General features: G+C 31.5%; 1 protein-coding gene across 1 annotated transcript in view; it reads left to right on the top strand.

Moving 5' to 3' along the window:
• Nucleotides 1-21,843, top strand: part of TfIIFalpha (transcription factor IIFalpha) — a 47,002-nt gene that overhangs the window by 9,690 nt on the left and 15,469 nt on the right. Inside the window, exons 3-7 of the mRNA XM_067288622.1 lie at nucleotides 3,309-3,381; nucleotides 10,650-10,843; nucleotides 12,987-13,157; nucleotides 16,084-16,213; nucleotides 20,735-20,982. Of these exons, the coding sequence (XP_067144723.1) occupies nucleotides 3,309-3,381; nucleotides 10,650-10,843; nucleotides 12,987-13,157; nucleotides 16,084-16,213; nucleotides 20,735-20,982 (816 nt within the window). The remainder of the gene's footprint in view (nucleotides 1-3,308; nucleotides 3,382-10,649; nucleotides 10,844-12,986; nucleotides 13,158-16,083; nucleotides 16,214-20,734; nucleotides 20,983-21,843) is intronic.

Below are 21,843 nucleotides of genomic sequence, written 5' to 3'. Positions count from 1 at the left end.
CATATGGGACTACTTGGGTTTGAACACAAATTTATGCAGAATTTTGTTTTACATGATACCTGCTAATATACAATTGCTGTGTAAAACAAAACCATATTGTAATGATAAAATGATTTTATTTTTAGATATTGTAAAAAAGTTTCTAATTTTAAAATTTTATATAAATTAAATATGACATTATTAATGATGCATAATAGAAAATATTATAACATTAACATAATTTAGTTAATCTTGTTAGCTGTGAGTGATTAGAAATCTTCAAATTGTTATATTATATGTTAGAATATTGATAAAGAGGTAATCTTTTCAAATGTTATGTCAAATTACTAGTGATGGGGACGATACCAAAATTTCTTCCAATTCCGATTCTGCCAAAAACACTCAATTCTGATACAATTTCCGATTCTTATTCAAATTCTTTTGAATACTTTCTAAAGTTTATTTTAATTTAGAAAAATTAATGATTTACATTATGAGCGTGGTACATTCATTAGGCTAATTAATAAACATTAAGTTTATGAATGGAAAATGATTGGAAAAATCTAGAATCAATCTTTTGAAAGAAATGTAAAAATTCTCCCATCATGTCATCTAGGGTTGCCATCTTTGGAAACTGCTTTGTTGGTTGACGTGATGATCAGGGGGAAGGTAAGTGAGGAGATGCACTTCTTTTTTCATGCTTCTTGCAATAGAGATGTCTCAAATGCTTTAATTCCGTCATATTTCACACTAAACGAGGTTCGGCAAGTGAAGCAACAAACTGAACAAATATCATCATCATTACGAGTTAACCAATTTTTAAATTTGTTCACTTGAGTTGTGAATGTCAAGATGACTTATCTTGGAAAATCTATTTTTAAAACTCAAAGCGGCAATAAACTTAGTGCAAACAAGTATTTTTACTCAGAAGCACACGAATTGCATTTGGTTGGTTGGTTATGAACTGGTAGGGCTTGATGAATCACCTTATTTTTTTTTCTTCCTCAGACAAAGATTTATCTACTTTTATTGATAGAAATAAGACTGTACCTTAATAATGGAGACATTTGAAAAAATAATGCATTTTGACTGGAGGGTCGGCACCTCTTCGATGCCTCATCAGGATGACACCACTGTGTCCCGTTTGACATAGAAGCCACAATGGTAAATGGTTTTTGTTAGAAATTAGGTCACGCAAGCAGTCACGTGTGTAAGTGATTGGATTTCGGATGAAGGACTATGAGACAGCGCAACAGAAGTAAAGCACTCAGAGACAAGTTATACAAGCACACATACTTGTTTATTTGTTCTTAAAAGTTTACACGAGATTAGTAAAATAATACTGCTGAGCCATTTAGGAGGTTCTAGGTGCATAGACACGATAACTCAATTGTGTGAGAGGAAGAGTTTACAATAGAGTGCACCAGGGATAAATACCTTGTAGAGGAGCAGAGATCTGATGGTTGCTGGTTGGGTTAATAGGATGAAAGTTCTCAAAGACAGTTTGAAATCTGTAGATCTTCTGTAGAAGATATGGTCATAGATGAGAAGATATCTGTAGTGGAGGTAGCGGCAATACTCATTTCCGACACAAAGCCAATGTATCAGGTGTCAAACGACACACAAATGATTGACTCGCTTGAGGAATAGGCGACGACTGACTCAACTGGCCACTAGTTGTCATATTATGACAAAATCAGGACAGCAGGTCAGAAGGTTGCAGGAAAGTGTCTTTCTTGACACTGAGAAGCTGAAGGAAGATATACTCCCAGGTGTGAAAGTTGACAGATATCCTGGCCAACAAAGTTATTATTGAGAAGTTGTATTATTATTTAATTTACATTGTTGAAATAGAAGTCTGGGTTCTCACACATTACAGTATCATCTATGAATCATAAAAACTTTCATAATTATAATGAGAAAGTGGTTTTATCATTATAAATAAACATACTAAATATTAAAAATAATTCTATATAATATTTTAAACTGTTTTGCCAATTTGCCAACACCTAAATATTTTGCTGACTGCCAGCCTTTATTTGAAACTAGATAGCCCAATAGTTTAATTATGAGTGAGTTAACATTGATTGAATTTTTTTTTTTTAATTCTAAAAGGAAGACAAATTTACAAAACAATAATTAATATAAAATTAAATTTGATTGTTTTATTGTTATTCACAGAAAAGATAATTTCTATAGTTATGTCACAAAAGAAAAAAAGAGTTGCAATTAATTAAAAAAAAATTAATTTAGAGTTCAAAAACAGAAAGTAAAATTTATAATAATAATAATAATAATAATAAATAAAAATAATAATTAAATGTAAAAATAATAATCAAAAGTCTGATCTTTACACCAAAACAAACTGAAATTAAAAATAAAATAAAATCAATTGAAAATTAAAACAATGTTTTTAAAATCCATTTAAAAGTTGTTTTAAAATTTTCAAATTGTAAATTAAATTAATTTTTAAATTTATGTTATTTGTATGAGGCAATGGGGCATTTTGCTTTATATATATATATATACAATACAGATTTCCAGTCAAGCCAACCCAATATCAACTGGATGGCAACCTCTAAAGTCGCCCTAACACTTTAAAATGGGGACAGTTAGTATTGATCAAGTGCAATCTTTCGTTGCTCTGACTACAAAAGAAAAGTCTGCCATGACAGACATCATCTTGTGTATGAGGCATCATGTGCTCTCTGCTTTGTCAACACGAGTTTCCAATAAATGAATGCTTAATTGTTAATATTTTAATTTTTAATTGAAAAAAAACAAACAATTTTCTTATAAAATATGGAATAATCATTTTAAGAATTGGAAATTGTGATGAGATTTGCTTGATTCTGATTTTTCCGATCCCCAATTCCAATTAATCGTCCCATCACTACAAATTACTTTTGATAAACATGATTGATTATAATTTAATATGCAAGTAATTCCTTGATATATCACACCTTGTTATATTGCTCATTTGGATATGTTGGACTTTAATAATTTTTAAAAAAAATCTGTTGCCAATGAATTTCTGCTAACAAAGAAATTATCTTATTCTAACCATTGATTTCAAAACTACCATTGTATTTCATACAATGGTAGTTTTGAGATCAAGTCTTTATGGAGAGTAAAAGTAGACAAAAATAGATAGATAGATACATTGATTTTATTATGCAATCTGGTATATTGCTCATTTGATTTGTCTCCTAACATGTGTGATATAACAAAGGGCTACTGTATTAGCATATAACTAAATTATTAATTAATAATAATTTTAATTTAGAAATATAACTTAATTAGAACGTTTGACTTTTTTTTTTTTTTAGAGCAAATAAAAAGTCTTTAAATGTGATGAGATTTAACACATCTTTAAATGTTGACGTTAAAAAATGGACACTAGTAAGTACTTATTATATGTAATAATAATAATAATGAAAATTGATTGATATCCAATGATACTGTATTAAAATGGATAAATATTTTATATAAATAAATATAGTACCAAATTTAATAACAAATTTTAAATTATAAAGCTGTTAATGATAATTTTAATTTGAAAATTTATTATTTTATCCTCAGATCAAAAACATACTTGCACATTCCAGTATAATTCACTAATTGTTCAGATATTCTATTTCATTAATGTGTGTTAAGTATTGCTTTTAATTGTTTAAATAATGAAAATAATAATTTAGTTACAAATGTATTGAAACTGTAAGCTATTAGAATTGTGCAAGTAAAGAAAAGAAAATATTTTAATTTTAATTTCAATTATTACAATATTTTAACATTATTATAGACAAAGCTTAATATAATAAAATTTTTTAATCATATTTCAACTATAAAGTATATCTTATTTTTTCAGAATCAATGTTTTAATAGACATTTGAGTATAATAATAAAAATTTTAAATTTTAGGTATTTATTATATTACTGAGAAGTAATAAGTGAAACTTTGAGATGTAACCAGTAATTTCCAGTGCCATACTGGGGGAAGGAACTGTTGACTGATGAGGGGCATAAGGCCCGAAACGTGTACCGTATCAACTAAATAAAGGTGGAAAAAAGCCAAGTGGTTGTTATTAACACGGATTTGTGTTTGATACTTCGAAGAATAATACAACACGGTTTCACAAAAATCAACAATAGCCATTGTTATAGAAACGGCGAATACCACCAGAAAGAAAAGAACGGAAAAGAACATTAGCGTACCTCAACCAGTGTAATGGGCACAGAACACATCACAAGGATGAAAGTTGACTGATGAGGGGCATAAGGCCCGAAACGTGTACCGTATCAACTAAATAAAGGTGAAAAAAGCCAAGTGGTTGTTATTAACACGGATTTGTGTTTGATACTTCGAAGAATAATACAACACGGTTTCACAAAAATCAACAATAGCCATTGTTATAGAAACGGCGAATACCACCAGAAAGAAAAGAACGGAAAAGAACATTGCGTATCAACTAAATAAAGGTGGAAAAAAGCCAAGTGGTTGTTATTAACACGGATTTGTGTTTGATACTTCGAAGAATAATACAACACGGTTTCACAAAAATCAACAATAGCCATTGTTATAGAAACGGCGAATACCACCAGAAAGAAAAGAACGGAAAAGAACATTAGCGTACCTCAACCAGTGTAATGGGCACAGAACACATCACAAGGATGAAAGTTGACTGATGAGGGGCATAAGGCCCGAAACGTGTACCGTATCAACTAAATAAAGGTGGAAAAAAGCCAAGTGGTTGTTATTAACACGGATTTGTGTTTGATACTTCGAAGAATAATACAACACGGTTTCACAAAAATCAACAATAGCCATTGTTATAGAAACGGCGAATACCACCAGAAAGAAAAGAACGGAAAAGAACATTAGCGTATCAACTAAATAAAGGTGGAAAAAAGCCAAGTGGTTGTTATTAACACGGATTTGTGTTTGATACTTCGAAGAATAATACAACACGGTTTCACAAAAATCAACAATAGCCATTGTTATAGAAACGGCGAATACCACCAGAAAGAAAAGAACGGAAAAGAACATTAGCGTACCTCAACCAGTGTAATGGGCACAGAACACATCACAAGGATGAAAGTTGACTGATGAGGGGCATAAGGCCCGAAACGTGTACCGTATCAACTAAATAAAGGTGGAAAAAAGCCAAGTGGTTGTTATTAACACGGATTTGTGTTTGATACTTCGAAGAATAATACAACACGGTTTCAAAAAATCAATCTATAAAGTATATCTTATTTTTTCAGAATCAATGTTTTAATAGACATTTGAGTATAATAATAAAAATTTTAAATTTTAGGTATTTATTATATTACTGAGAAGTAATAAGTGAAACTTTGAGATGTAACCAGTAATTTCTAAGTGAGGGTTACCCATATTGATGATGGCTTGCATAGACTCAGCATAAGTAGATAGGCTACTGTAAAAAAGCAATAGCCCAAGATATCTAGCAACACATTATTCTGCAAGGAACTTTCATATGGGTATGGTAGCACCTTGCATGTCATTTGCAAACCAGTGATACACATAACAATAGTCAATTAAAAAAGAAAAAGCTGAATAAGTATTAAATCATACTTAATACTTGTTCTTGTTCAGCCTTCTTTTCCTCTTCTTTACCTCTGACTGTTCGTCTAGCCTAGTATCTGTTTCTTCTCACATTTCTTAGACCCGGATGTTTTCCTTATTTGACTTCTCTTTTTCCTGCCCCCAGCCGGTTTGAGACAGACACAAATACCCTTTTTAGTCTGGTTTAATTTCATTTATTTGTCTTTCTATCCAAAGGGCAATTTTCATTTTTGATTTTCTCAACAGCCTTTGAAGCTAATTCTTTCTATCTGAAGGGCAGTCTTCAGATAGAAAGAATTAGCTTCAAAGGCTGTTGAGAAAATCAAAAATGAAAATTGCCCTTTGGATAGAAAGACAAATAAATGAAATTAAACCAGACTAAAAAGGGTATTTGTGTCTGTCTCAAACCGGCTGGGGGCAGGAAAAAGAGAAGTCGAAGAAGGAAAACATTTGGGTCTAAGAAACATATGAAGAAGCAAATGATCAAGTTGCAGAAGCACTAAGAAAAGGAAAAGAAAGGTCAAAGCCTAAAGATATTCTAGTATTTGAGTCTGATATACCTGTTTTCTGTTTTGTCAGTGGTCAACTGCTTGTGATTTTTTTATGCTATTTACTTTACTCTTTAAAACTCATGGGGTGGCAGAGAATGAGCGGTGGAAAGTCATTAGTATGAGAAACACCATCCCTTGCCATCCCATATGGTTACATACCTGAATACTGAATAGATAATTTAAATCTTTATTAAATCAATATTTTAAATAGTGCTGAATATAATACTGTTTAAAATATTGACTGAATGAAAATCTAAATGATCAAACCAGCAATTTAAATAGTTTTTGCTAAAAATATAGTGTTAAAATAGAATATTTATATTTCGTGACATCTATTTTGACAAATTATTGAATTTAATTAATTTAATATAAATATGCCATACATAGATTAATTCTTAAGAGGGGGTAACATATTTGATAACATTAATCAAAAAGTTGTACTTACACCAAATAGTACTTAGTAGTTGTACTTACACCAACTGAATCATTATTAGAAAATAATCCATGAATATTATTATCAGTTGGTTTCTTATGAATAACACTACTGATACATGCTAGTGAACAAAGACAAGCCAGATTCTTACAGTCAAACAGATAATGACTCAGGGTCACTTTACCCTGCATACAATAAGCACAAATGACATCTATTTTGACAAATTATTTAATAAACAAAATCTAACACCTTATCTTCGCTGAGAAAGTTTAATTTTAAACAAACGTTTTCGGCCTATTCTATAGGCCATCCTCAGGCTAAACAAATCGAATAGAACCGTTCCATAAGAACGAATACAAATATTTAAACTTTAAAATTAACAACGGATTAATACAAATATTTAAATTTAAAAAATTAACAACGGATTAAAAGATGATACATAATAAACTAATATCGTATAGAATAAAAAACAAAATAAAAAACAAAATAAAAATCAAAAATAAACTCAGAAAAACTTCTAAACACAAGCATAGAACCATAAAATAAACATGTAAATTAAGAGTTCCTTGCAGAGTTTTTAACCATATACTTCCAGGCCGATGGAAGGCCCTCAGCGTCCCTCGCATTTATACACGCCCCTTCTAGTTTGCTCTTGTAAATCTCTATCTTCTCAGCGGTCCTTGCCAACGTTGGGGAGCTCACGGGTTTTATAATGTCCGCTTCATCCCATTTAACTATCGAGCTTTCGGTCTGAGCCATTTGGGATAGTACCGTGGCGTTGGAGCTTTTTCTGATGTTATACTTGTGCTCCTTGAGTCTTACACTCAAACTCCTTGTCGTAACGCCGATATAATCTTTCTTAATTCCCAGCTGTGCGTTCTCGTATGGTATCCTATACACACCTGCTTTTTCTTCCTTCCTAATGCTATCCTTGTCATTCCTTAAAATCTTATAAAGGTTCGGGGCTCTTTTCAGAATTATTGATGTCTCATTGCGGTTCGCAATTTCTTTCATAATGCTTTTGGCATATCTGTTATAAGTGAATTTAGTGATCTTAGCGGGACGTTGTTTAGAGCCTCTTGCCACGTTCTTCTCGTACCTTTTAACCATTCCTGTTATTGCGCTTTTCCTGTATCCTAAGGTTTCGGCTACCTGTAGAATTCTGTTAATTTCCTTTGCTCTGTCCATAACGTTATCACAATATAGAAAGGCCCTTCGGATTAGAGCCCGGAATGCCGCCATCTTATAATGATACGGATCATTTGATTGCGAAGGGATATAAAGCGGACTGTGCGTTGGTTTAACGTAAACACTGGTAGATAAATGCCCGTTCTTGAACTGGATGTTGATGTCTAAAAAATGAATTGTTACGGAACTTTTCTGTTCTAATTTCAGTTTTAGGCCGTCGTTATTACGATTGATGCCTTCAATGAACTCATTAATCTTACGGTTATTCTTCCATAATATAAAGATGTCGTCTACATATCTTTTAAAATATACTATATCCTTACGGAAGTCAAACAAAACTCTTTTCTCCAGTTTTCTCACAACCAACTCACAAAGAATTCCTGAGATCGGACTTCCCATTGGAATCCCCTCTTTTCTGTCTATATGCTTGTCCATCATAGCTGAAGATAGATTCGTAGCATATCAGGTTAGCCAGTTCTACTACTTCGTTGTTGTAATGTAACAATTCAGGGATTCTGCTGAACAATAATTCGAGTAGTGCTTCCTTGCATGATAGAATTCTTATGGACGGATATAAGCTCTCATAATCTAATACCGTTCCTACTTCCTTTTCCATTAACGATATGTGTTGAATTTCCTTAACCACAGTTCCAGGATCCTCTGCCACTAGTGCGTTGCTTTCAAGCTGGGAGGAGATAAACTTGTGTAATCTTTTTTCTAAGACAAAAGTCGGTCCTCTGCACTTTTCTACTATCGGCCTAATTTGTTTACCCTCCTTGTGAGTTTTAGCGAATGCAAACAACCTTGGAATAGCAGGCCTTGGGTTCCGGCACTTCTTAATAAAAGGTAAAACAGTAGAAAGCTTTGTCCCTTCTAGCTTCTTGACCCGTCTATCAATGCTCTCAATAATATTGACGTTAACTTTTTCACATTCCGTTTTTTCGATGTAATCTTCTATCGCCTTTTTGTAAGTTTCTCTTTTCATGATCACCAAATGTTTAGTTTTGTTTGCTCTTGTTACCAGTAAATCGTTTACATCCAGCCAACGCTTAGTAACCCGAATATCGTTATTCCTAAGCCCTCCTAGCTTCCAACGTTCTTGGTTTTTAATGACCGTTTTCCACCTAAAATAATCTTTTTCTAACGAATCTAGCCCAACGATTCCTCTTTCAATCTCTTGAATCGAGGTTTCCCAATTTCTTGGAGCAGAGGATCCTGGAACTGTGGTTAAAGAAATTCAACACATATCGTTAATGGAAAAGGAAGTAGGAACGGTATTAGATTATGAGAGCTTATATCCGTCCATAAGAATTCTATCATGCAAGGAAGCACTACTCGAATTATTGTTCAGCAGAATCCCTGAATTGTTACATTACAACAACGAAGTAGTAGAACTGGCTAACCTGATATGCTACGAATCTATCTTCAGCTATGATGGACAAGCATATAGACAGAAAAGAGGGGATTCCAATGGGAAGTCCGATCTCAGGAATTCTATGTGAGTTGGTTGTGAGAAAACTGGAGAAAAGAGTTTTGTTTGACTTCCGTAAGGATATAGTATATTTTAAAAGATATGTAGACGACATCTTTATATTATGGAAGAATAACCGTAAGATTAATGAGTTCATTGAAGGCATCAATCGTAATAACGACGGCCTAAAACTGAAATTAGAACAGAAAAGTTCCGTAACAATTCATTTTTTAGACATCAACATCCAGTTCAAGAACGGGCATTTATCTACCAGTGTTTACGTTAAACCAACGCACAGTCCGCTTTATATCCCCTCGCAATCAAATGATCCGTATCATTATAAGATGGCGGCATTCCGGGCTCTAATCCGAAGGGCCTTTCTATATTGTGACAACGTTATGGACAGAGCAAAGGAAATTAACAGAATTCTACAGGTAGCCGAAACCTTAGGATACAGGAAAAGCGCAATAACAGGAATGGTTAAAAGGTACGAGAAGAACGTGGCAAGAGGCTCTAGACAACGTCCCGCTAAGATCACTAAATTCACTTATAACAGATATGCCAAAAGCATTATGAAAGAAATTGCGAACCGCAATGAGACATCAATAATTCTGAAAAGAGCCCCGAACCTTTATAAGATTTTAAGGAATGACAAGGATAGCATTAGGAAGGAAGAAAAAGCAGGTGTGTATAGGATACCATACGAGAACGCACAGCTGGGAATTAAGAAAGATTATATCGGCGTTACGACAAGGAGTTTGAGTGTAAGACTCAAGGAGCACAAGTATAACATCAGAAAAAGCTCCAACGCCACGGTACTATCCCAAATGGCTCAGACCGAAAGCTCGATAGTTAAATGGGATGAAGCGGACATTATAAAACCCGTGAGCTCCCCAACGTTGGCAAGGACCGCTGAGAAGATAGAGATTTACAAGAGCAAACTAGAAGGGGCGTGTATAAATGCGAGGGACGCTGAGGGCCTTCCATCGGCCTGGAAGTATATGGTTAAAAACTCTGCAAGGAACTCTTAATTTACATGTTTATTTTATGGTTCTATGATTGTGTTTAGAAGTTTTTTCTGAGTTTATTTTTGATTTTTATTTTGTTTTTATTTTGTTTTTTAATTTTATACGATATTAGTTTATTATGTATCATTTTTAATCCGTTGTTAATTTTTAAATTTAAATATTTGTATTAATCCGTTGTTAATTTTTAAGTTTAAATATTTGTATTCGTTCTTATGGAACGGTTCTATTCGATTTGTTTAGCCTGAGGATGGCCTATAGAATAGGCCGAAAACGTTTGTTTAAAATTAAACTTTCTCAGCGAAGATAAGGTGTTAGATTTTGTTTATATAATTTTTGCTGAGCACGTTTTATTTAAAATTATTTAATTGCAAATTTATTGTAATAATGATAATTTTTATAACTCTTCATATAGGCTAGACTTGAAAGAGAGAATAATATTAAAGAATTTAAAACAGATGAAGATGTTCCCAAATATGGTGCTGGTAGTGAATTTGGACGAGAGCAAAGAGAGGAAGCAAGAAAAAAGAAACATGGAATTGTAACAAAAAAATATAATCCTGAAGATCAACCATGGATATTAGAAGTTGGAGGTAGAGGTGGTAAGAAGTAGGTTTTAAATTTAAAAAATTATTTTCACTTTTTGTCATATTTTATTTTTATAAAAAAATTATAAAATCTTTTAAATACACTATTATAACATTTAAATGAGTTTTTAGTTTTAAAATGTGAGAAGTTGGGTTAAAGTGTGAGACTTAACCTGTTCTCCGACTCCAGGATGGCAGGTTCTGCTCACCGGGTCAAAGGATGATGGTCTTCTATTGATAGATAGAGTGAGTGGGAGGGTCAGCGAGGTTGCCGATAAGGTGTCACCAATACACGAATTAAACCTAACACCTCTAATATAAACAATAAAAAAGATTACAGATGCAACGTAACCAAGTTACATAGTAAGGCGACAAAACATTAACCTGAGTTTTGTTTACCAGAGACAAAAACGGATAGTTCTTGCAAGTAGCTATTTCCCTAAAGATTAAGTCTAACTTAATTTCTAAGTCGACTGAGAGAGAGAGTTTACATAAAAACTTCAAAGTCAATACCTCGTTTGGTGCTGTTGCAAGTGTGATGCTTTTGATTGTCTGTCAGTCCAGCGAGGCGATGAGTAGGAGATCTAGGTCTTCTTTGGTGCACGTCCCGATGATCGGGTGCGAACCCTTTTTATACTCGTGGTGCGTGAGAATTGACTCAGATGACTGATTTAATGTGGTCTAAGTTCGAGCCTTGTCTGGGTTTGGCTGATGTGAGCTGTCAAGAACTGGATGATTCAGCTAAATTATTGATACTTTCTAGCCGTTATTGTGACTCATCTTACCTTATGATTTCATCTGGTTGACAGTTTCCTATCATTAAAAATCGAATGTTTTGATTAAGGGTTTAACATAAGTCCAAACATCGTAATGATTGTTGATTTGGAGGGATATTTGATAGGTTTTATCTATTAGAGTATTGCGATTGGGAGAGAGAGAAAAAAAAAGGAAGTGGGTTTTTCCACCGTCATCTTCCCACCGCTTGACCTTTCTCTGCTCTGATAGAAGATTAGAAATGTCTTATTACTTTAAACAATTAATTAAAAATCCACTGGAACGCTAATTAAAATGAAAGTGGAAATGTAAAAAGTCAAATCTCACAAAAATATTTAAGATTTTATGATTTCATATAAGTATTATCATTTTTTGGGGGTTATTTTGGTATTGATTTAATGATGAAAAAAATCTAATTAAATTTTATAATAAGAAAATTTTTGAAATTCAGAAAATATCAATTTCTTCATTTTTCAGCTGTTGTTTTGTTGTTAGTATACATACATACATATATACATACATACATACATACATACCTTGAGTACAGCTGAAGTCTTTCTTGTACGTATGTGTTTAGCCGGTGGAAAGGAGGGAAAGGGATGGGGAAGGAGGAGAGAGAGGAGATAGACAGAAGAGAAAGATAGGATTCCTCTGAATGGCATACATATGGCTGCAGTACCTTCTATGTTTGATGTTGGCATGCAGTTTTTATGCTGCAAGGCCGTAGTCCCCCAAAGGGTCTAAAAGAAAACCTGAGTGTAGCAAACATCAATGATTCAGTGCCTCCACAAATAGCTAAGTGTAGAAGTTAGTGCCAAGTGCCTGTTAGTAAGAGACTTATAACTACTTAATACTAATGAAACTGAATGTGAGTGCAAATCTACTACTTAACAGCTAGACAGACAGCACAAAAAACAAACAAACACAACAAACTAGATGAGACAAATGGACCAACAAAAGACAAACAAGCAAGACTCCAAAAAAAAATTTTTTTTTTTCAAAAGATTAACTTACTAATCTAACCAACCATAATCTAGGTGAATGTGATCAGATGACTAAAGTACTATAGCTTTAATAATTATCTTTGATCTCTGTAGATTAATAAAATATATTGATAAATAAAAAAAAAGAGTAAACACAAAGTAATCTCAAAATTTAATGTGTGATTAAGTAATATGGATAAACTATTAATGCGTCGTGTGTTTGAAATCTTTTAACAAACTTTTCTTATTGTAAAATTTAATATTATTTTTGTGCTCAATTTAATTTATTTTTATTTACAAGATTTGTTTAAAAGTTACTATCTTAATATTAAATTAGAATAGAATTTAGATTTTAATTTAAGTTCTTATAATAATTTTTAACAAAAATATTTAATTTTTAAATTTTAGATTTAAAGGCATTAGAGAAGGTGGTGTTGCAGAAAATACTTCATATTATGTATTTATGCAGGCACCTGATGGAGTTTTTGAAGCCTTTCCTGTCAGTGAATGGTATAATTTTGCTCCTATTCAGAGATACAAAGCTTTAACTGCAGAGGAAGCTGAAGAACAATACAATAAGTATGATATTAAAATTACCATATCATAAAAAATTGTCGTCATAAACTGATTATATTATAGAAATGTAATCAATTTATGTTGATAAGAATAAATTAGTGCAGGAGTTGGCAACCTATGGCATATGGACCAAATGTGGCACACAGGACGATTTTCAGTGGCACTATGATTGAATAGAAATGTAGTAAAAATTGTGTTTTAATTATTAATTTCACATTTAAATGGAAGCCATAGTTCAGTGTAGGCCATTTTACATCAAAAACGAATCTCTTGTTTGTATATTTATATTAGAATGCATGCATTTATGCTCTGTGTTGCCATCTACATGTGCATGCACTTCACATGTAAGAACATAATTCAATTAATAACTAAACTTTAAAATTTTATATTTTTGAAGTTCATTATAACTGGACCAATTTTGATAATGGTTGCCCAAATGAAAAGTGGACACATGTCAGAACTGGAAAACATTGCAAATCTAAAAGAAATCTCCATGTTTGTTTAGGCAAAAATTCCAGTGTCTCACAAGTAGATCAATACCCCTCACATAGAATTCTGGTGGCTGCTGGTAACAAAATTCTTCAACACTATTCTTTACGTCGTCATCGTTGCCTCATAAAACTTTTTTGAGAAGTTAAAAAAGGTGAAAGCTGTACGGCAGTCAAAAAAAGAAGTCAACATCACTTTTCCAGCACTGGGCATTGTTATGGACTTACAAGGACTGAGGAGGAGTGTTTCTAGTGCTTACACATGCTCTTTGTTTCGGGAGTGTAATGATGGCACCAAGTCTCATCTCCTTCAACCACTAAAAACTGAACTACCTCCTGTTGTTTAATTCTGGACACTTACATCATAACTAGCTTAACATTAATCTGTCACTTAATGGAGATAAAATCTATTCCTGCCATTACTTAATGCAGCCTGTGCTTTGCCTATGTTGAGCTTTACCCACCTGTAAGGTGGACCACCAATCACTACTTTGCACAATGAAATATTATAGGTGTCCACTTTTCAATTGGACCATCCTATATATATATGTAACAAAATTGGTAGAATCATGTTGGCACTCAGAATAACACTATAACTTAGTTTTAACACAACACTGTTGAAAGGTTGCTGACCCTTGAACTAGAAAATACTGAAGTGTGCTAAAACTTTTATATTGAAAAATTTTGCCAATTCTTTAAGCTTTCAATTAAGTATACTAAATATTAAAATAAAATGTATTCATGATGAATGAAGACTTCTGTATTATGTCAAATGATATGAATGTGGGACTTAAATTTTGTGGCAGCCATTATCAGTTCTTTGAATTACCATTAATCATTATTGAATAGAAAATTTTTCAAATTTATTGGCTATTTTCAACTTTCACCAATTTCCAAGTTTTATTATTATTTTTTAAATCAAAGGAATACATTACAAGTAATTTGTATTCATTTTTTATATAAGGAATATTACTATATATAAGTTATGCACTTATATGTGTACTGTAAGGAAATTCATAATTTATGTTCTGTATATTGTTGTATAAGAATTGAATATACAGTAAGACCCCGCTTAACAAGGGGATGCATTCCTAGACAACAAAGCGCTAAGCGAAACAGCGTTAAACGAGACCATTTTAACATAGAGTAAATAGGGATATAGGAACACGCGACCAAAAAATAAGGAAAATTCACTATAATTTTAAGTTACTTTTATATAAATTTTTGCATAATAATATATGTTAAATTAACACACAACATATGCGCACAGAAATGTATAGTTAATTTCTTGTGACAAAGGTCCTGGCTCTTCTGAAATTCTTGTTTTTTGCGATGAAGTCGTGTAGTTTCATTGGTCGCTTTCTTTTTCTTTCCTTAAGCAAATGTCAGTAGCAGGAAATTGAATCCAAAATGCCTCGTTTTGCTTTGGCACTCCTATCAAAATCTGGATCATTCTGTACATTTTGATCAACGATTTCGATTATTGTTACCAAACTTTTACTAAGGAAAACTGTAGAGAAAATTTTTGGGTTCTTCATCTTCAGAATCACTATATTCTAGTTCTACACGAATTCCTTGTTTTGCCAGTCCTTGAAAGTTGTCGTTGGTAAGGCTCTTACCAGAAACCTGCAGTAACTCCCTAATATCCCGCTCGTCTATATCTCCTGTATCGATTAAGTTGACAATTTTGTCAACCTAATGATACAGCAATAGGCTCTTCTCAACGAGAATTCTTGGATACCTCCAGCCATAACTTCTTCCACATTTCGTTCATGCATTTTATCAGTTAATTCTTGCCAAGTGAAGTTGATATTTCCTATGGCATCCGTGATGTTATATTTATTCCAAAATTGCACAAAACAAACATAGATTTAAAGGAAGTACAGCACTACGACGAATTGTCACCTTTTGCTGATTGGTTCATGTTTGGGAATAATTGTATTATATACGAATCAATGAAATACCGCATTAATTTGAATCAGCGTAAATTTTGAGCATTTTTTTGGTATCAAGCAGACTGCGTTATATTGAATCAGCGTTAAGCGGGGTCTTACTGTACGTAATAATAAAGTTTTAATCTATACCAATAGAACAGATTATAATTAAACTTGAAAGTATAAATTTAATAATTAGACTTGAAAGTTAATATTTTAAAGTTATATTATTAGACTTCTGTTGATGTTTAAAAATGGTAAAATCATGTGACTTCAACTGTAGAAAGTTAAAAAAAAAGTATTCAAAATTTTATCCAAAAGTAGGGATTCTTTAATTTTTATTTGTTTTAATTTATTAGGATTTTTAAAAATTTTTTTAAACTGTTAAAGATTTGTGTACAAATGTTACAGAATTTTTAACAAAGTAACATTATCACTTTGTTTTTAATAATTAGAACATTAATTTACTATATTTTAGCTATTATAACTCTTTATTTTTATTTATAGACGAGATAAAGTCTTAAACTATTTCTCACTTATGTCTCGAAAACGTTTGAAGAATGAAAATGAGGGAGAAGGAGATGATGATGATTCAAAATCTCAGGGCAAGAAAAAGAATAAAAGCAGTAAAGATTTTGTAAGTTATTCATTATAATTATTATAATAACCAGTAATATGTAGTATTGTTTTACTACACCTTATCACGAAAGCCATACTGAATAGGGAAGCAAAGATAATTAACCTAAAAATATTAAAGGCCACAATTAAATATAAATATATAGCAATTACCAAAATTTAAAAAAAACTCAAGAAACTATGCATTAATCAAGACATTAACTTAGAAAGATCTTAAAAAGAAAAGTTAGGTAATTATGAGGAAAAGAAAATTACCCAACTAAGCAAAAGATTTGAATGCCCAGGATCCAGAGAAACCAAAAAGTGGAAAGATAACTTAGTGCTAAACAAAACTACCATAGAGATACCAAGAAATATACTAAATATGCTACAAAATGGATTGGACTTTAACAGTCTAAACCAATGGGACAGATTAGATATTATATCACACCTAGATTATATATGCAGTAAAATAACCCCCCCAGAGGATCACAACAATATAAAAATAGAAATTAGCAACAAGCTAAAAAATTATATAAAAAATGGATATAGAGGGAGAAAAATTACTGAAGAATCGTACATCAAATATAGGGATAGTATAGAAAAATTAAAAACCTACTTTGAAGCAAATGACATGGATATCGTAAAAGCAGATAAATTGAAACAGATTATTATAGTGAAACAAGAGTGGATCAAAACCAAAAAATTAGAAATAGTTAATAACGGGCCTTTTAAAGAACTACTGATATACCCAAAAGAAGTTATTTACGTTGAACTTGAAACGAATAAATAAGCAAGTTAAATTAAACAATATACAGAAAGAAGAAAAACAGTATATCTTAACAAACGAAAATATCAGAACCCCTAAGTTAAACATACAACTAAAAACACATAAACCAGGTGAGCAAATAAGACCCATCGTCGACTTCAAAAGTTCAGTCTTATTTAATTTAGAAAAATACTTAAAACAGAAATTTAAAATGTATAAAAATTCAGAATACTCCATGAAACGTACAGATGAACTTATACACGAAATGAAAAATATAAAAATAAACAAAAATTATAAACTTGCAAGCCTAGATATAGTAAATATGTACCCTTTGATAACCTGAAACCTAATAGAAAGTACGCTAAAAGAAATTGAAGCAAAAGAAGAGGAAATTGATTTAATAGAATTCGTATATAGGAGTAATTATTTTGAAGTTAACAATAAGTTCTACACACAAAAAACAGGCATAAGCATGGGATCAGTCGTAGGCCTGAAACTAGCAGAACTTGTTATGGTAGATATAGATCAAACAATCAATGAAATTACAGGAACAAAGTTTTATAAATGATATGTGGATGACATAATTATACTATATGACCAAGAAATAATAAAATTAGAAGAAATAGAAGAAAAAATTAAATTTAATATTATCATTTAATTTGTTTAAGTTGAGAAGGAGACAAACACCAAAATAAATTACCTAGACATTAAATTAACCAGAAAAGCAAAGAGAATTGAATTCGAGCCATATACTAAACCATGCGAGATCAGAAAGGGTGATAAGCTACAATTCAAACATCCCACAGTACATGAAAGAAAACATATTCACTGTGGAGTATAAAAAAATCATAAACAGAACAAGTTCACTACTGAAGAAGAAAAAACACCTTAACAAAGTACATAAATTTCTACTAAACGGCTACCCACAACAAATAATAAATAACTGGGAAAGTAAAATCTACAATAAAAAACTGGTGGAAAAACCAAACAAAGATAAAAGCAGATTAAGATACATATCCTTCCCTTACATTTGTGGCTTCTTTGAACAGGTAAATAAAAGTTTCGACAAAATAAATATAAAACTGGCACCATCTTATAGAAACTTACAAAAAAGAATCTGGCAACTAAACCTGGCATAAACAAACAACCAGATACATACAACACTACTGATGTCGTTTACAAAATACCTTGCACAGGTGTGCCATCAAAAGCATACATTGGAGAAACAAGATTAAAAGAACACATCGTGGATTTAAAATATATTAGAATAAACTGTTTTTTACGAACATTGCACAATTCATAACTGCAGCATAGATAAAACTGATGTTAAAATAGTACACAACGGAAAAAATTGGTACAAAAGAAAATTTAAAGAAAGCTACAAAATTACTACAGACAAAAATAATATCAACAAGAACTTAAGCATCAAAATTCATAAAAGCTGGTTACAACTATTAAATAGAATATCATAAAAAGTATATTTATATAGTTGTAGGCGTGGCTGTGTGTAGTATTCCCGGAGGGAGAAGTTACATGCTCTGAGATATGCGGGGAAGCACTCAAGTTAGCAGGGAGGGGAATGTAAGTGGGGAAATGTAGTGCGGAAGGTTCCTGACAGATGCCCACCAGATACAACATATGTATATTACTTAACAGACTGAAGAGGGGCGAAAGCCCGAGATGCATTTCTGTAAGATTATGGATTAAATAGATGAATTTGCCAAGTGTCTATAAATTCACCAAGTTGTGACACTAAACAAAACAAGAAAAAGAAGACACGGTTTTGACAAAACAAATCAAGAATTAAAAAATTCATTTAAATCATATCTAGTTGATAGGAAAATTGTACTCAAAGGATTTGTTTTATAAAAAGGAATATATACATTAGCTACCTATATGTGTAAAATTGCTTCTTTTCTGTTTAAATAAAGATGAAATTAATAAAAACAGAGTAAAATCAAGACAATGCCCTGTGAGTAGGGTAGTAGACTACGCTGCGTAAACATAACACCAGGGATATATGCTTCCTTGCATGTTTCCCGTGTGTTCTGAAAAGTTAACTTGCATTTTTATGATTATCAGAAATGAAATCAAAACTGTGTGTTTTGTTTTCACTTGTCTTTTTTTTTCTGTAACTGTTCTAAACCATTTTTTTTAATAAAATCTAAAACATAATCACATTAAATACACAAATTTATAATTACAACATAAATTTACAATTCACAGCAGAATAAATTTCACAGTATGTTTTTAGCAACCTTTCTCTCAGTTTTTGATTTAATTAGTAGATCTCATTGGAGTAAAATAAAGAAGTTACCAAAACTGACTAATTCTGTTGAATGTGATTAAAAACAATTGGTTTAGATTAGTCAATTGTTCAAAAAGATCAACTAATTGATTATTTACAATCACACCAAACATTTAGTTCTTACATGGGTCACAACTTGGCTGACATTTAGCATTGTTAAACAATTGACATGCTGAATTTTATAAGTTTAAGGCCAAATCTCCACTAGTGTAAAAACAAGTGTAAAAACCCTTGTTGTAAAAACTTTTAATCACATGACCTATTTGCGTTTGCTCTCGGATTGCAGTGGAGTTTTGGCTCTACTAGTGAAGTTTTTACTTCAACGGTACTATCAAAGTTACAGTTGTATATGTGATATATTGATATAAAGACAATGATTATATTCTATGAGATTTTTTTCTGTACTATAATTACAAATGTAGTAAAAATAATATCTTTACTTTCATATATTAACTTTTATTATCATATTATTAAGATAATATACAGCACTTATAAGCTTAGCTTTTTTATTATATACTCCTTTAAATTGAAGGATTTTCCTTTGGCCATCCATATCGTGTGTTTTAGGCATTCATTATTATAATCGGGATACCTCTTGTTGTAGATACATGAATACTTTCGGATGCTTTCCAGGTCTATTGTAAGTCTTTTCCAAGTAGCCATGAGAGAATGTACACAAAAGTTTGTTTTCAGCCATTTTCGCACCATGTCACAATGACCTAGATTCTACTGACTTCTGATTGGTGGATCGTACCATTTTACGGATGTATTCGCATCGAAAGTTGAACACTGCTCAACTCGCTTTACGCTGGTTTTACGACCTGCTTCGGCATAAAATATCACGGTCACGTGATTAAAAGTTTTTACGGCAAGGGTTTTTATGCTAGTGGAGTCTTGGCCTAACTCTGATTTTGATAACTATGTGGTACAAAGAAAACTTATATTCAAGTTCAATTAAAGTCGAGGCTCAAATATGGGGTTGAGAGCAATTTTTGCTACTTTAAAACTGGGAAAAAACATTAATGAATATTTTGGCTAATAAGATACATCTTGTCTATATCAATTAGCTTATAGTAAAATTGATTTCACCATTTTTTTTTTTTTGGTTTTGTCAGTTTCCAAGACATTAAGTGAGGATTTGCTATGTAATTTAACTTCAGCTCAGCTTTTATATAAACAAAATGATTTTTTATATAACAAATTTATACAAAGATTACTTGTATTTTGACTGATATTTCTCTGAATTTAAGAAATAATTGGTTTTAAAAGTTACTTTAACATTCGCTACATCTCAACATTTACTAGATAATTCTTAATTTGATTTATTTTTGTATTGAGCAAATGTCACTATGTGGAAGAATTATTTTAATTTTTATTATATTTTAGAAGTAATACATGTTAAAGTATAATAATGTAAATTTCTTTTTTTGTGATAAATTTTTTAATGTAAATTGCTTAAAATGTAGAAAATTTCTGATATGGATGAATGGTTGACGGATTCTGATGATGAGGAACACGATGATGAGAATAATGATGACGATAAAGATGATGCTGGTGATAAACAGAAAAAGAAGAAAAAGAAAGAATCCGTTACTGACAAAAAGAAGAAGAATAAGAAGAAGAAGGAGCATGCTACTGATGATGAAGCAGTAGAGGAAAGTGATGAGGGTGATTTTGATGACAGAGAAGTGGATTATATTTCTAATAGTTCTGAGTAAGTTGTTGTACAAACTTCATTAATATAGTTTTGATTATTTATTTATTTTATAAATAATAAGTGTGTGTGTTGATGATTCTGCTAAATGTGAAAAGTATCAATGCAAAAAAGCTGCAAGATTTTAGGTTTGTAAAAAAATTTTATTTACAAGTATATCTTATTTTAAAGCATTTTACTAATATGATACTTTTCAATTATATATTTGTTGTTTTCAGTGTTTGCATTGTTACTAAGAAAAATAAAAAACCCTGAAAATACCCATTATTTTTACTTTTGTACTTTTTTTATATCTAGATCTATTATGTACAGTACTTAATGAATGAAAGCATGTTTTTAGGCTTTTATATGCCTTGGAAAGTGAAAGAAAAATTGTGATATGCTTTAAGGCAACATTCACTTTATGGCAGTGATCTGGAACCTAATCTGCCATATTAGTGAGGTATCCCTGTATTACGTAAATAAATATATTTTTACTATATTAAATTAAGATACCACTTTTCTGAATCCAACCCGAGAAAACAGTTTATCTTCTAAGCCCTAATAGTTTTGAGCCAGTTAAGCTCATCTTCTAGAGCTACCTTAACTGCAACTCTCACTTTCAAATAAATTCCCAAGGAATTCAATGTTCTATTCATTTTCAAAATTTTTGCTCATTTTATTTTCTTTTTTCTTAAAAAATTATATTCCAAACCATCATGGGTTCATCAATAAACTCTTTAAGATAGTTTTGAGCATGAAGAATACAGCAACCTAGGAAAAGACAGAGCAAATGGAGAAAAGAATCCCTTTATATTATATGGACTTGTGGAGCTTGAATTTTTATAAAATCTTAGTGAAATTGATGCAAAAAATGTAGTA

The sequence above is a fragment of the Centruroides vittatus genome, unplaced genomic scaffold (genome assembly GCF_030686945.1).
Source record: "Centruroides vittatus isolate TY-2023 unplaced genomic scaffold, ASM3068694v2 scaffold_861, whole genome shotgun sequence".
In the NCBI taxonomy this organism is placed as follows: Eukaryota; Metazoa; Arthropoda; class Arachnida; order Scorpiones; family Buthidae; genus Centruroides; species Centruroides vittatus.
This window is presented reverse-complemented; position numbering and strand designations above follow the sequence as displayed.